Source organism: Leptodactylus fuscus, chromosome 2, assembly GCF_031893055.1.
Source record: "Leptodactylus fuscus isolate aLepFus1 chromosome 2, aLepFus1.hap2, whole genome shotgun sequence".
Taxonomy (NCBI): domain Eukaryota; kingdom Metazoa; phylum Chordata; class Amphibia; order Anura; family Leptodactylidae; genus Leptodactylus; species Leptodactylus fuscus.
Genome location: NC_134266.1, coordinates 156,276,716 through 156,292,005, shown reverse-complemented (window position 1 = coordinate 156,292,005; position 15,290 = coordinate 156,276,716). Strand labels below are relative to the sequence as shown.

The 15,290-nt window shown below is 40.0% G+C and overlaps 1 protein-coding gene across 1 annotated transcript in view; it reads right to left on the bottom strand.

Annotated features, from left to right (window-relative positions):
• Positions 1-15,290, bottom strand: part of ATP2A3 (ATPase sarcoplasmic/endoplasmic reticulum Ca2+ transporting 3) — a 177,464-nt gene that overhangs the window by 90,002 nt on the left and 72,172 nt on the right. Inside the window, exon 5 of the mRNA XM_075264868.1 lies at positions 4,768-4,906. Within this exon, the coding sequence (XP_075120969.1) occupies positions 4,768-4,906 (139 nt within the window). The remainder of the gene's footprint in view (positions 1-4,767; positions 4,907-15,290) is intronic.

Genomic DNA, 15,290 nt, shown 5'->3' with positions numbered 1-15,290 from the left:
GGAATCTGTTCCTTTTGGAATAGAAATATTTATTTGGCAATAAACCCCGCATCATGTCAGTAGGTTTATTAACTGAGTCATACATGATGTTAAGGGGACTGTCCCTAGAGGGCGGCATACAGAGGCACTGTTCTCCTAATTACATCCTGGAGAATAGATTTGCATAAGAATGTTAATAGTGCTAAATGTTTATAGTGGCCACAGCATGTAAGAGGTTAAATTGTAAGTATGCTTCTGATTAATAATGGGAGAAGAGTGATATGAATAAAAGTCCATGGTACCCCTTCCCCTGGGGTTATCTGAAGTGACAGGGACAGGAGAATGATTAAATTATTTTCTCCTTTCGTTGCAAGTCAGCTGCACGTGTTCTCCTATACACTGGTTAAAGTGAAAGTGTAAGTATTTGCACATCTGCTATAACTAGTGATATCTTTAAATCTATGTTGACTACTGACATAATCTTGAATTAATTTTAAAGCCAAGATTCTTGCCTATAAAGCAAGACCACAGCTCTAGCCCCCGCAGAGTTAGATTTGGATCTGTCCTGATCAGGGTGAACTGCAATGTATTTTTCTCAAGCCCCAAGCAGAGCTTGTCCAAAACTCTAGGTGGTAAAGATGACAAATTGCCGATCTGGATTTCTGACATCATCTGTCACCTGATCTTCTATTGATAGGGCGTATATCTTTACTTTTGCACAAGTGACTACACAAGCACTACAAATTTTTACACCTGACAACGAAAACATTTTCTGAAGGAAAGGTGTAGTAAGGGTGTGCTGTTTTACAGTACCAGCAAAGTGAATGAGATTTCATTAACTTCATAAACACACTGCAGAAGAAAAAAAAGCTGTGGAAAAGCTACATTTTCAGAAATTAGTGCATTTTTAAATGGGGACAGCAGCTATGAGTTGGTGTAGATTTAGGCATAGAGCACACTGGAGGACCTGCCTGATTAACGACAAGGTCAGTGCCAGTACAATGCACGTCTTGATGAATCTTGATGAGTCTGTAATGTTTGTTTGTCTTCTGTATTCGGATAGGAGATATTTAGTAACTACTGCAAGACATAGTTAGTATCGCTGAAAAGACTAATGCCAATCAAGTTCAAATAAGGGAGGGAAAACTGCCTGTCTGAAAAAATGAGTGAAAGAAATAAAACATTTATACATTTCCATAAGTATCAATGCCATTTTGCTGTAAAAATGCACCTAAACCTTTTTTAAAGATATCAATGAATTTGACCAGCCCCTGGGATAGGCTATTCCACAGATACACAGCCAGTCCTTACAGTGAATAAACCTTGTCGCCTCTGGAGATTAAATCTTTTTTCTCTAGACAATTGGAGTGTCCACTTGACTTTCGAGGGCATGTTACACTGAACAACCTTTACCCATATTCCTTGTATGGGCCATTTATACAGGTTTATTATTTCTCCCATTAAACACTTCCTTAAGACTAAATAGGTTTAACTCCTTTAATCTCATCTCATAATGGAGGTCCGCCATGCCTCTAATCAGCTTTGTGGCCCTCCTTTGTAACTTTACCAACTCTAGGACATCTTTTCTATAAATTGGGGACCAGGACTGAATGGCATTACTAGAGCAGCTCTTAAAGGGGTATTCCCATGAACATAACTATTTATAAATTTGTAGACAATTAAAGTTTAAACAGTTTTGCAATTATAAGTAATTAAAAATTTTGCAGAGTTTTAAAGATTTTCTCTAAATATCTTGTGGTCACAGTCTGTTGTCTAGATCGGTTGCCATTGAATACGACCATGAATGTAGAACCTTTCTAAGCTCAGAAAATCAGTCATGATGTTCTTATTGTGTCCGGATATCTTCTGATACATGTAGAGTCTCTGCCTGTTATCCCAGCTACAATAAAAAAAATCATAGCTGGGTGTTTGACAAGTCCCAGAGCATAGAAAGTTTCTGCATTAGTGGTCGTAACCATTGGCAACCGATCAAGATAACAGACTGTCACCACTAAGATGGTTATGGAAAAATCTTTAAAACTCTGCTGAATTTTTAACTACTTATATTTACAAAAATGTTTAAGTTTTAATTATCTATAAATATGGATAAAATTATGTTCATGGGAATACCCCTTTAAGGGCACCTACAAAAAGAAGGTTTGCCGCCCCAACTTCCCTTCAAATTCAGTAAATAGAAGGTTAAGGATTGCTAGGTTAGTTCTACAGCAGGTGTATCAACTGTAGCATTTTAAAAATGTGGTTTCCTAGGAGGATAATTCAGAAGTAATCTGCACAGCTCAGCAAAGCTGACTGAACGTAAGAAACCATTTACCACACATATGGGAAAAATGCAACAGAAATACAGGGTCAAGCTTTCCCTGAATGAGAGAACCCCACACAACATACATGATAGGCCTGAGCACTTCAAAGGTTTGCTGTGCTGTTGCAGGGATTCAATATGCCTTCATAAACTTTAGCCATATGATGCTTATATATTTAAATACTATGGGTAATTTCACACTTTTATGCATTCTTCACACAGTGGTGTGTATATTTGTTTATAATGCATGTTTGCAGCAGCTTGAAGTGTTTTTATAGAGTTTTTTTATGCTGTGTTATTCTGAACAGGAAGTATTAAAACGCTCTTGAGATGTCTACAAGGACCTACATAGTAGGCCACAGCAAAAAAAAGTGCTGTGGGAAAAAACAGTTGCAGCAACGCACTGCGTTGCACAGTAAATTCACAGATTAGAATCTTGATGTCCGATAACTGCTATAATACACAATGCTAAAGGGGCCAGGTTGAGACACTGTTAATTCGTGGTGGACTAAGATCTGATCATACAGGGCCACATGAGGGACCTGAGAAAAAGAGCTACAACCCACCAGAAGACATGGATGAATGTTGAGAACAGCTGGGATTGGTCAAAAGGAGTTTGTTTCATTCTTAATATATTATTTTTGTATGAAAAAACAAAAAGATATATATTCAGAGAATATATAATGCTTCACTTTTTTTTTCCAGAAAATTCAGTAAGTGAAAACAGTTTGTGCAACATGTATATGGAATTATGTAACAGCCACATAAATGCTACAAATCTGCCACATGTGAAGACGCATGCAGTAGGAAACCTATGCAAGGCATGGCTCAGCGACAACTAGCTACATGGCTATCCTAAAGACAATACTTATACTGTACCTCCCAGGAATATATAACAAGGTTTGAGAATCAGGTTTGTTTTCTGTTGACCAACATGTAACAGCCTTTATATGACTTTACAATAATATATAGAATGTACTGCATTATTAGCACTATATAGTTATACATATTACAGTAAACATGGAGCCGTCACATATAATGTGGTATGCTGCTTACAAATATAGCCATAATCTCCTGTGAAGAACTATTGATTACAGATTCCGTTACCAAGATTGATGTTAATGACTTTTCAGCATTTTTCCATTTCTAACAAAGCTCTCATTCTGTACTTTCTATTTGTGTGGTCAAATCACCCATAGGGGTGCTACTGGCACCTCATACATGGAAACTACCATGTTTTCCTGAAGGAAAAGAAAAAGATCTATGGAAAAGTTTTCTGCAGCTTTCCACAAGCAAGAGCATCCAGCTCAGTAGTACTTTTATACAGTACAGTAAATGCTCAATAATGCCAGCACTGCTACCTATGGAGACATAAGCAGAGATTTGATGCAAAGGGTCTGATGGAGATAAACTGGCACACCGAAGAATTTAATACTATGAGGCTAGCTCTTTACTATACTGTGCAAAATTCTTCTAACTGTAGAATCACCATTAATTCACAGGTATCAACATAATATGTGCTGTTAGCACTGTCTGTGGACAAGTCGAACTATGAAAATAACAAAGTTGCATTTTTCCTTTGTAAAGGGATCCTATCATTCAGAAGTAATTTTTTTCTGCCTAACACATCGGAATAGCCTTAAAAAAGGCTATACGTCTCTTACCTTTATAAATGGTCTCCGGCCCGCCGTTCGGTAGAAATACCGGTTTTTACAGGTATGCAAATGAGTTCTCTCACAGCACTGGGGGCATTCCCAATGCTGCAAGAGAATTCTCTCCAGCGACGCCTCCATCTTCAACAGCAACCGCCTCTTCTGTGGTCTTCTTCTGGCTGGGGTCACACTCTGGCACCTGCACAGTCTGCTCTGCCATCAGGAAGCAGGCAAGAGTGGATTGTACAGGCTGGCCGGCGGCCATTTTTTGGAGGGCGCTTATGCGCGCATGCACAATACGCTCCTGTAGTTCTATGGAGAACAGGAGCGTACTGCGCATGCGCTCGTAAGTGCCCTCCAAAAGATGTCCGCTGGACGGCCTGTGCACTCAGTTCTTGCCTGTGTCCCAATGGCAGAGCCGACTGCGCAGGCGCCGGAGTGTGACCCCATCCGGAAGAAGACCACAAAAGAGGCAGTTGCTGCTGAAGATGGAGGCGTCGCTGGAGTTTTCTTGCGTCATTGGGGACGCCCCCAGGACTGCGAGACATCTCATTTGCATACCGGTAAAAAAAAAAACAGTATTTCTACCGAATGGCGGGCCGGAGACCACTTCTAAAGGTAAGAGACGAATAGCCTTTCTTAATTCTATTCCGACATGTTAAGCAGAAAAAATTACTTCTGAATGATGGGATCCCTTTAATGAATTCACGCTATGTGATTTCTCAGCCATAGAAAGACAAATCATAATCTCTATTTTCCCAAAGAATATTTGCACAAACAGATAGCCATATAGCTTTATAGAAATAAGAGCAGTACCTGCCACCTCCACAATGTCTCCAGGGACAATGTCTCTTGCTCTGATACGCTGTACTCCATTTCGGTCTGCACGGATGACTTTGCCCATCTCTGGTTCATATTCCTTCAAAGCTTCAATGGCGCTCTCTGCATTTCTTTCCTGCAAAAAACACGTGGGATAAAAAAACAAACAAACAAACAAACAAACAAACATTATTTTGTAGGTGCTGTTATACACTATTGAAGAAAAGCTTGACATTTTATACTCATATCATATATCTATAGATTATTGAAATAAGCTACTTGGAACCAGACTGTAAAATTTGTAAGTATTAATACATGCAGAAAATGTGAACATTTAGCCATATTAGAAATATTTATGATATTATTCTTTAAGGGAGCGTTCACACTACCGTCGGTGTCCAACATGTAGTGTCCGCTCAAAATCTGTCACGGACACTAGGAGCGGACACTAGATGTGTCCGTGACACCTGTCATTCACTTTAATGGGCATCGGGTGCGTTCTTTTGCACTCCGTGCCCGTCCTTTCCTGTCCGCAACAGAAGATGTCCGACTTCTCAAGCGGACAGAAAAACCCTGCATGCAGGGTTTTTCTGTCCGCTTGAGAAGTCGGACATCTTCTCTTGCGGACAGGGAAGGACGGGCACGGAGTGCAAAAGAACGCACCCGATGCCCATTAAAGTGAATGACAGGTGTCACGGACACAGCTAGTGTCCGCTCCTAGTGTCCATGACAGATTTTGAGCGGACACTAGGAGCGGACACTACATGTCGGACACCGACGGTAGTGTGAACGCCCCCTTACCCTCAACAGTCACATTAAAATTGCAGATTTTGAATTTCTGACATAACTCAGGCGCTTCATGTACTGTATATACTCGAGTATAAGCCGAGGCCCCTAATTTTACCAAAAAAAAAACCTGGGAAAACTTATTGACTGGAGTATAAGCCTAGGGGAGGAAATGCAGCAGCTACTGGAAAATTTCAAAAATTAAAATAGATCTCAATAAAATTACATTAACTGATCACCAATCTTTACATTAAAAATGAACTGATAGGGCTGCAAAAGCAGACACATATAGGATAGGTATATGACACATACAGGACCTGCTCCATAAGTTGCAGTTCTTCAAATTGGCCCAGACACACAGCTGCAATAGCAACGGCATCTATCTGTACAGGCCCATTGAAACGTAATAGTCCATAATTTTATCCACCATTGCAGATAAAAAGTCTGGTCATGTGTATTACAGTTTAGTAACTCCATGTACCTCAGGTTAATAGCAATTAAAGGGGTATTCCCATGAACATAACTATTTATAAATTTGTAGACAATTAAAGTTTAAACAGTTTTGCAATTATAAGTAATTAAAAATTTTGCAGAGTTTTAAAGATTTTCTCTAAATATCTTGTGGTCACAGTCTGTTGTCTAGATCGGTTGCCATTGGATACGACCACGAATGTAGAACCTTTCTAAGCTCAGAAAATCAGTCATGATGTTCTTATTGTGTCCGAATATCTTCTGATACATGTAGTGTCTCTGCCTGTTATCCCAGCTACAATAAAAAAAATCATAGCTGGGTGTTTGACAAGTCCCAGACCATAGAAAGTTTCTACATTAGTGGTCGTAACCATTGGCAACTGATCAAGATAACAGACTGTCACCACTAAGATGGTTATGGAAAAATCTTTAAAACTCTGCTGAATTTTTAACTACTTATATTTACAAAAATGTTTAAGTTTTAATTATCTATAAATATGGATAAAATTATGTTCATGGGAATATCCCTTTAACCCCATCAAGTCACTCACATTAACCCCGTTGTGCCTCACATAAGGGTTACTGATATGTGAAAGACATGGAGGTAATAATTATTACATTAATCATTATTAAGGCACTTTATTTATTTTTTTTTATTTACTCATTTTCTCCCATCAGCAAGTCTTTGTAGAATGGGAGGAAATCCACGCAAACACGGGGAGAACATACAAACTCCTTACATGCAAACTTCTTGTTCCTGGTGGGATTCAAACAGAGGACTCCAGCACTGCAAGGCTGCGGTACTAACCACTGAGCCACCGTGTTGCTCCTAGGCACTTTATTATCTTTGTATGTCTCACATATTAGTAATCCTTATATGGGGCATTAAGGGTTAATGTGAGGGACATGATGGGGTTAACTGCTATTAATGTGAGGTACAGAGAGTTACTAAAACTAAATTAATAACCCCAAATGCCTGACATTAATAGGAATTGTAACGCCAGTATGTACCTGTGTGTTTTACTTTCACTTTCAGCTCTCCTTGATGCAGACACAGGAGGGTACTATTCCGTTATCGGGCCAGCAGCAGCGCAGTTCAGCAGCAGCTTTCGGGACAGCAGTTCAGCAGCGGGAATTACAATGACATCCGAGGACTGCTGGCCCGATGCTTGTGCCCAGTAACCAGTACATCGATGACCCCCCTCCCCCATCCTTCTCCTCCTGCCAGTGCTGCCCCCCAGCTCTCCTTACATCTTCCCCGTACCCTCTCCCCGCCACACGACTAGGCCTCACCTCAGCGCTAGTACCGAGACCGAAAGGAAAGACACCGGGGCTCAATCCAGGCCCTGACAAGAAACACGCCGACTATAGGAACGGTGAGCTACAGCGAGCCGGAGGGACAAACTTTCTGCAGCGTCCGGCGGCTATCTAGTAGCATTCATTGCTCAAGATTTACGGTGAGGCCTATTACAGGGAGAGGGTACGGGGCAGATGTAAGAAGAGCTGGGGGGCAGCACTGGAAGGAAGAGGAGGATGAGGGCATCGATCGATGTACTGCCTACTACACACAAGCACGGCCTCTATCATCGGGCCAGCATCGGCTTAGTCATGTGGCGGGGAGAGGGTACGGGGTAGATGTAAGGAGAGCTGGGGGGCAGCACTGGAAGGAGGAGGAGATGGAGGGGGGGTCATTGATGTACTGGCTACTGGGCACAAGCATCGGGCCAGCAGTCCTCGGATGTCATTGTAATTCCCGCTGCTGAACTGAACTGCTGTCCCGAAAGCTGGTGCTGAAATGCGCTGCTGCTGGCCAGATAACGGAATAGTACCCACAGGAGCAGGGACCTACCGCCTTCCGGGCTTTCATCTCTCTTGCTAGTGAAGGGGGGAGTGTCCTATATCATTATTGTAGCAACCAGTGAAGGACACTCCCCCTTCACTTAATTTATGCAGATTCTTGCAGTCTGTGCTACCTGACTCGTGTATAAGCCGAAGGGGGCATTTTCAGTATAAACACTGTGATGAAAAAGTCGGCTTATACTCAAGTATGCTGTATATGGTACATTTTATCCCATAACCAGTAACTTTTTATACCTCTCTGCATTCCAACTTTCAGAAATTTTTACATTTTATTTCAATGCAGCTTTACACCTTGTATTTTGAGAGTATATGTCATTTTGATCAGTTTTTATTACACTTTTGAGAGATTATCAGAAAACATCAATTCTGGCATCTGAATTTTAAAGTTTGTGGCATTTCTCATGTAGAACAAAAATGTGCTAATTTTATTTTAGAGACAGATGTGGTGATACAAATTGTGTGTTTTTTTATTTTGTCTCATTAACAAGTTAAAAAAGTCTGTTTTTACTTAAAGGGGTTTTCCCATCTTCCTATCTCATCAGTTTGCTTGTGGTCTATTCTATTCACTTCCTGTATTCTTTAACAAGCTGGTCGGAGGACTTTGTTTGTATTTAGTGAGGTACTCCATAGTAGCCTGTCCATCAGGCAGACATTCTATTACCATGAAAGATTATCTATTGTGATTAACACAAATCTAATATAAATTCAGATCAAATAATATGCCCAGTAAATGTATATCACATTACACAAAGTTGGAGAGAACACTTTTGCCAAGCTCAGAGACAATTCGCTGAGCCAATTGCCCTCCAAGAAGCACAGGGGTAGAACTCAGCCCCCCCACCCCCAGAGAGGAGTGACTCATCCTCCAACCTGTGTTATCAGATATAGGATGGGGAATAAGGAAGTAATGTTTAAACAATGTACTGTAACCATGTTTTCAACATGGGACTGTTGTCCCGCAGAGATTCCTAGCATTATACTTCACAATGATGCATGGAGTCCGGGTCCTGTTCAGTGTCTGGTCTAGGAAATGCAACTGACATATGGTCCATATGGTTTCACTAACCAAATACACTAACGTGAAGGCAGACAAAGGTGAGGTTTATATAGTGTAGAAAGCAAGCCCACAACAGAACCTACAGAAAAATTAGAAATCTTATTTGTTGGCTTCCTTTGGAATATTAATGAACCTCCAATCACTTGCATTTAATTTGATTTTAGTGCATATTTCTGCAATCCATGTGAATACACACTAACCTCTAATCAAAATCAAAAAAGTAAGGGGCGACTCTCACTTGAGACTTAGGTTTTTCAACCTGAGATAAAAGTGGATAGGTACTACAGCCCCTGTCTAACAGGCTAAGACCCCACATAGTTGGCCACAAAAAAAAAAAAAAAAGCACTGTGGGAAAAACCTTGATTGCAACAAATTTTGTGTTTTCCTACAGTTCTTTCACAGAAAGTCTGCAGAGGCTTCCACTTTGGACTTTGTTTTCATTATACCTATAGGGAAACCACCAGCGTTTCCGTAGGTACAATTGAAATGCTGCAATTTCCAAAAACACAACAGTTTTGCAAATTGTTGCATTCCCACTGCGCGTATTTTTCTACAATGTATGGATAGCATTTAATTTGCAGTGACTATAAAATGCTAAAGTTTTTTCCATGAGGGACACCCGGCCATAAGGTGGTGGTAGTTTTCTGATTTACACTACTAATTAGCATTTGTACATGATCAAGCAAAAGCCTGGTTACACCCACTGAACCTGCAGAGATGAAGTGTTATTACGCTAGGCCCATACTAGGGTTCGGGTTTCCAAAGTGGACCCCCTGAATGGAAACCTAATCCGCTTAAAAAAACGGTTACCCTCAGAAACCTGTGGACACCATAGACTATAATGGGGTCTGCCAAGTTTCTGCCCAAAAAGTGCGGAACAATGCGGAGAGAGAAGTCCTGCTTCCATTACTTTTCTCTCTGCATTTTTAAAGCGGAATGGTGAACGGAATCCCCAAGTGGAGACTGAGCATTAGTGTGAACCTAGCCTTAGTAAAATCTAGATGACAATGTTCCATTTGTGTCACAAGCAAATACAGAGGTATTGTATATTCACACAACACTGATTATTGGCTATGCGGCAGACTTTTTTTTTTTTTGCGCAGTTGCATGGCCACATAAATTTCACTGTCTGTGAATGGAGGCTATTCATATGTCTGATATTTTAAACAGTCTGTTGTAACTGACCATCAAAATATAGGTCATGCTCTATTTTCACGGATCCCTCCATACACTGCAATAAATGAGGTATCCAAGAAATGGGCGCCTCTTGGGTGCAAAATGTCTGTCAAAAATTAACGGTATGTTTTTCTCAACAATTTTCATTTGTGGTTGTGTGAAAGTAGGTTTAACGTCTCCATGTTAAAAACCAAGTTCAACAGGAAGTGAATAATATTTTATTAAAAAAAACAATATTTAAATCCCAGAGTCATTTTGAAATAACGTGGCCCTATTTTACCACTACAACAGAAGGACAGAGAAGCCCTGTGTATCACTGGAATAAGGTACCCACAAACTACCAGAAGCACAAAAGGCATGACCATGTTCTGAGGTGTTAAAATAGAGTTTATGGGCGGCGAGTATTTTGTTTCTTTTTACCATTTTCAATAACAAAAATAAAACACAAAATAAAAAATAACTTTTATTGATGCAAGCCAGTAAGTCATTCCAAAAATGTCCCCGTGTTTTCCTGGCAGGAAAACAGTGAGCTCTTTACTTTAGGAAATACTTTTTACAGACACTAAATACATTATAATTAGACGACCACTTTATGAGACAGATGTTTTTGCGGAGTGTTTTCCCTGCACATTAAGCTCTTCTCCCTTCCAATGTACTACAAATACTTTAGAAAAGAGAATGTCATATATTTTAAAGCCACTTGGTATTTTTTCCCATTCTGGGATTAAGTTAAAAAAAGCCACTTAGGCTTTCTAGCTGCCAGCATGTTGTATGTCTGCGGTGTGCCAGCATGAACTTTCCAGTGGATTTCGTCATGGAGATCCCCCTGGCTGAGTTCAATGAACCACCCAGAATTTCTCCAACCCAAGTATATAGCAGAATCAAACATTTCCCTGCAGAAGGAAAAAAGAAATGTATCCGCATAGCTCTAAATGTAACATGTTTCTTCACTAGCAACGGAGACAACTCAATAACAAACAGCAAACAACACTATGAATTACACATAACAGTGTATTGTAAAAAAGGAACACCTCACTGAATGCAAATTATTATCCCTACAAAGCAATAAAAATGAGCAACAAAAACTTAAATACCTTCTAAAGTCAGTTGTAAATGGGAATACAATAACTCAATTACTGCTCCTAATATAGTAAGGCTTCTATTAAAAGAGCACGACAGGTGGCAGATATCCATAATAATAATAGTCCAAATTATCAGACGCAATCATTATGAATTAGAAGCATAGGAGTCTCATGATCGGTTCTCTCTGCTCAGAGGCTTGCTTTTTCTCTTGGGAATTCCACAGTTTATTGCAATTTAGTGCCAGAAATAAGGGGCAGATAATTAGAATTATTTAGACTTCCATATAGTGGTTTAAAGGGGACCAATATTCTTTTACGGATTCATTTTATAGTAAATATTTACAGAACACTGTAAAGGGTTATACCCATCCCAGCCTTCCATGGCTAAGATGAGAATAAGGGTGCATTCACATGGAGGAAAATGGTGAGGAATTTGGTGTGGCATTTCAGCACTGAAAAAAAGCATCCCATTGACTTCAATGGGTTCCTCTCTGTGTGAATAGACCCTAACCCAGTTTCCGCCCCCCTGAGTTGGTCAGAAGTCACAGAAAAAGACAAATATAGCTGTTCTATACAGTTTTCACAATTCCTATGGAGGCAAACGGGAAGCATGGAAACATTGTAGCACCACCAGCTACTCTGTTTCTGTAAATCTGGAAGTTAAGAAAAATTGCTGTACTACATTGTTTCTGCAATTTCTATTTACTCTATTTACTTCTACTAACATAACAAAAACTAAGCAGAACAGCCATGCTTGACTGCTTCTGTAACTCCTGACCAAATAGTCAAGTAAATGGATCTCATTATCTCATCCTGGCCATTGGCTGAGAATTCTGCTATAAGATGAAAAGCTCCTCAAGTTTCTTGTATTCTTTGGGCATTTCTTTCCAGTATTTAAAAATATTTATTCGCTTCATGAAACAGAATGCTTCGCTGTTAAAGGGATTCTATCATTAGAATCCATATTTCAGGTAATATCACATCAGAATAGCCTTAAGAAAGGCTATTTGTCCCCTACCTTTATATTTCTGCTCCACGCCGCTGTACCGTTGATATACTGGTTCTTCCCAGTATGAAAAAAAAAAAATAAAAAAAAATTGTCTCCAGACAGCACAGGGGGTGTCCTCTGTGCTGCCTGAAGACTCTCCAGCGACAACACCATCTTCTACAGCTGCACCTCTCCACCACATCCTTTGTGTAGTCTTTTTCTGGTGAGCCAGCTTTCGGAATCTAAATTCCCGCATGTGCAGTCAGCTCTGTCATCGGGTTTCGGGCAGAGTCAACCGTGCATGTCTGTTCGGCCATTTTACTGTGGCCGCTTACAGGCCTCCTGTGCTGTCTGGAGACGCATTTGCAACTCCTAGAGGACAAAACTCTCCTGGTCATGTGCACCATGTAATGGTCACATAGATGCAAGGTCCATAACAAGCAATAAGCTTATCAAATGCCCAGAACAGTTTTTAATCTAAAAGCAAACAATGAGACTTTCCATAAAGACCATACAGATCTTTAAAACTGTGAAGAATTGAACTGAACATTTCATTATAAATTCATTATGTATTATTTTCTAAAACTGGAATACATCTTTAACCTTTTGACAGTTTTGAATGTCTCCTGCTCAGGCTTTGAGCAAAGTACAGCTCAAAGAAGAAAGCTGTCACTTAAACCAATGTAACTCCGGAGCTGCAAGATCTATAGCGCTTGTCTTGGTTTTAAAAGAATAATAAAATAAGAAAGATCTTGCCTGTAGCCCTAGAAGATCCAGAGTTATCACTGGTTGAACTGGAGTTGTATATACTTGCAGTTCTTACTTCAGCCAGTGTGCAGGGACAGTAGAAGGATTTCTCATTTTCCTGCCCCTGTCACTTCAGATGACCCTAGAGAAGGGCGTACTTTGGTTTATTATATCACTCCCCCCTTCACCATTATCGATCAAAGTGCAAACTTGTCATTTAACCTCTTAGATGCTACTGATAAGTGGTTTCATAGAAAAAAGTAAAAACTGAATTTTTTCCTCTCATTAATGTCAATAAAATAAACATATTTGTAACAACACCTAAAAGTAAAGTTAGTACATTATTTATTCTACATGACAAGCACCACATACCATAAAAACTTGTAAAGCTACATTGAAATAAAATTGACAGTTATGAAAGCTGGAATGCAGGGAGGGATAAAATGTTACTGGTTTAAGGCTAAAGTGTGTCAGAATGCTAAAGGTAAAAATGCACATAAGGCAACAGAGCAGACCCCAGCAATATTTACTTAAAGGGGCTCTATCACTAGGAAAAGTAATTTTTAACTAATCACATCCTTGCATAGCCCTTAGAAAGGTTATTCCACACCTACCTTTAGTATGTAAATTGCCTCAGTGGTTTCTGAATAAGTCAGTTTTTATTCATATGCTAATTATTCTGGTGCATGATACATCGTGCACACCTCTCCCTGTTGTTTTCTATGGGAGACTGCTGCTGCTGCTGATGACTCAGCTTCCTGTTTGCCTCACACACATAGGAGACAATAGGAGAGAGGAGGCTGCTGGGAAGTTCCTGAACTGGCTGGAAGCTCATTAGCATATGAATAAAAACTGACTTATTCAGAAACCACTGAGGCAATCTACATACTAAAGGTAAGTGTGAAGTAGAATTTCTAAAGCATATGCAATGATGTGATTAGTTAAAAATGACTTTTCCCAGTGATAGAGCCCCTTTAAGCCATATATTCAAAATCTAAAATAAAAAGTGACATTTTCAGGAGGCTTTTTTGAAATTTTCATGTGTCTGTTAGAGGATTAATCAAGACAAGTGTAACAACCGCACTCTCAGCTTGCCGGCATACTGCCTTTCCCAGCAGATCTAGCTGCCTGGCTACCTCTGTGTGCTACTGTCTTTAAGTATTAATGTGCTCAGCTGCTAAGCTTCCTTCTGCCAATCCCTCCCTACCTTTATGTATTTAAGCCCTCCTCTCTAGCCTAATTTTTGCTGAGCAAGGAGTTCAGCTCCTGATCTGGTTGCACGCATGCATGCTGTTCTGTTGTTTTATGCCATAGTCTCTGCCTGCCTTGTATGAACTATGTTCTAGCCTCTGTCTTCTATGTTTCAACACAAGTTCTTCTGTCTGTCTTGATTGAATCATGTCCTAGTCTGTCTACCATGTCTGAACATTCATCCTTCTGTTTTTGATTTGTCTTTCAGATTCTGCCACAAGTGCATTTGTTTCTGCATCGACACATTGTCTGGTCTAAAGTTTCATTGTCTAAAACAATTTTTAAATCTGCCCCAGTCTTAAACTGTCCTAGATTTATCAAAGTGTCTGAGGCGATTTGATAAATCTATTGCTGTAATGTTAGACTAGACACTACTTATTAGTAGGCTTAAGGCTGAAGCCCCAAGTTGCAAAAGCACAGTGTTTTTGCCGCTGCAGAAAAGCCGTGGCAAAAAAAGCTGCATTTTACAGTTCGTGTAATGTGAATAAGATTCTGATTAACTCCATCAACACATTGCAGAAAAAAAATCTGCAGTGGAAAAGCTGCGTTTTCAAAAATGCCTGTATTTTTAAAAATCACAGCATGTCAATTTTCCCTATAGGTTTAACCCTTTCTCTGCCTCCCATGTAATGCGGCACCTTTGTAGCAGAGGATGTATCTAATACATCCTTATTACTAAGGCTGATATCTCAGGATCCACTAGGGCTATGAAGATGATCTTGGATTAATTTTAATACCAAGATCATCAAGATAGCCCTTACAGATCCAGAGAGTGATCTGCTGTTAAAAACACTATTCAGCATTGAGAGGCCACTGCAGATCTCAATTCCCGATAGCATTTTTGAGATTCTCATCTTTGAAATGAATCCAAGTTCATCTTTATAGCACGAACAGATCCTGAGATATGGGGCTCTAAATTGTCCTTCCCCTCCTGCCTCAGGCAGCAGTTTAAGAGCTTCTGAATGAGGTAGGGGGGGAAGGATCATAACTGCAGAGACTATGATAAATTATCAGTGTCCATGCATAACCTGCATGTGACCCCAGGGGGAGAGGTAGTATGGACTTCTGCCAAGTTTTCCCCCCTCCTATCAATTAGAGAGCA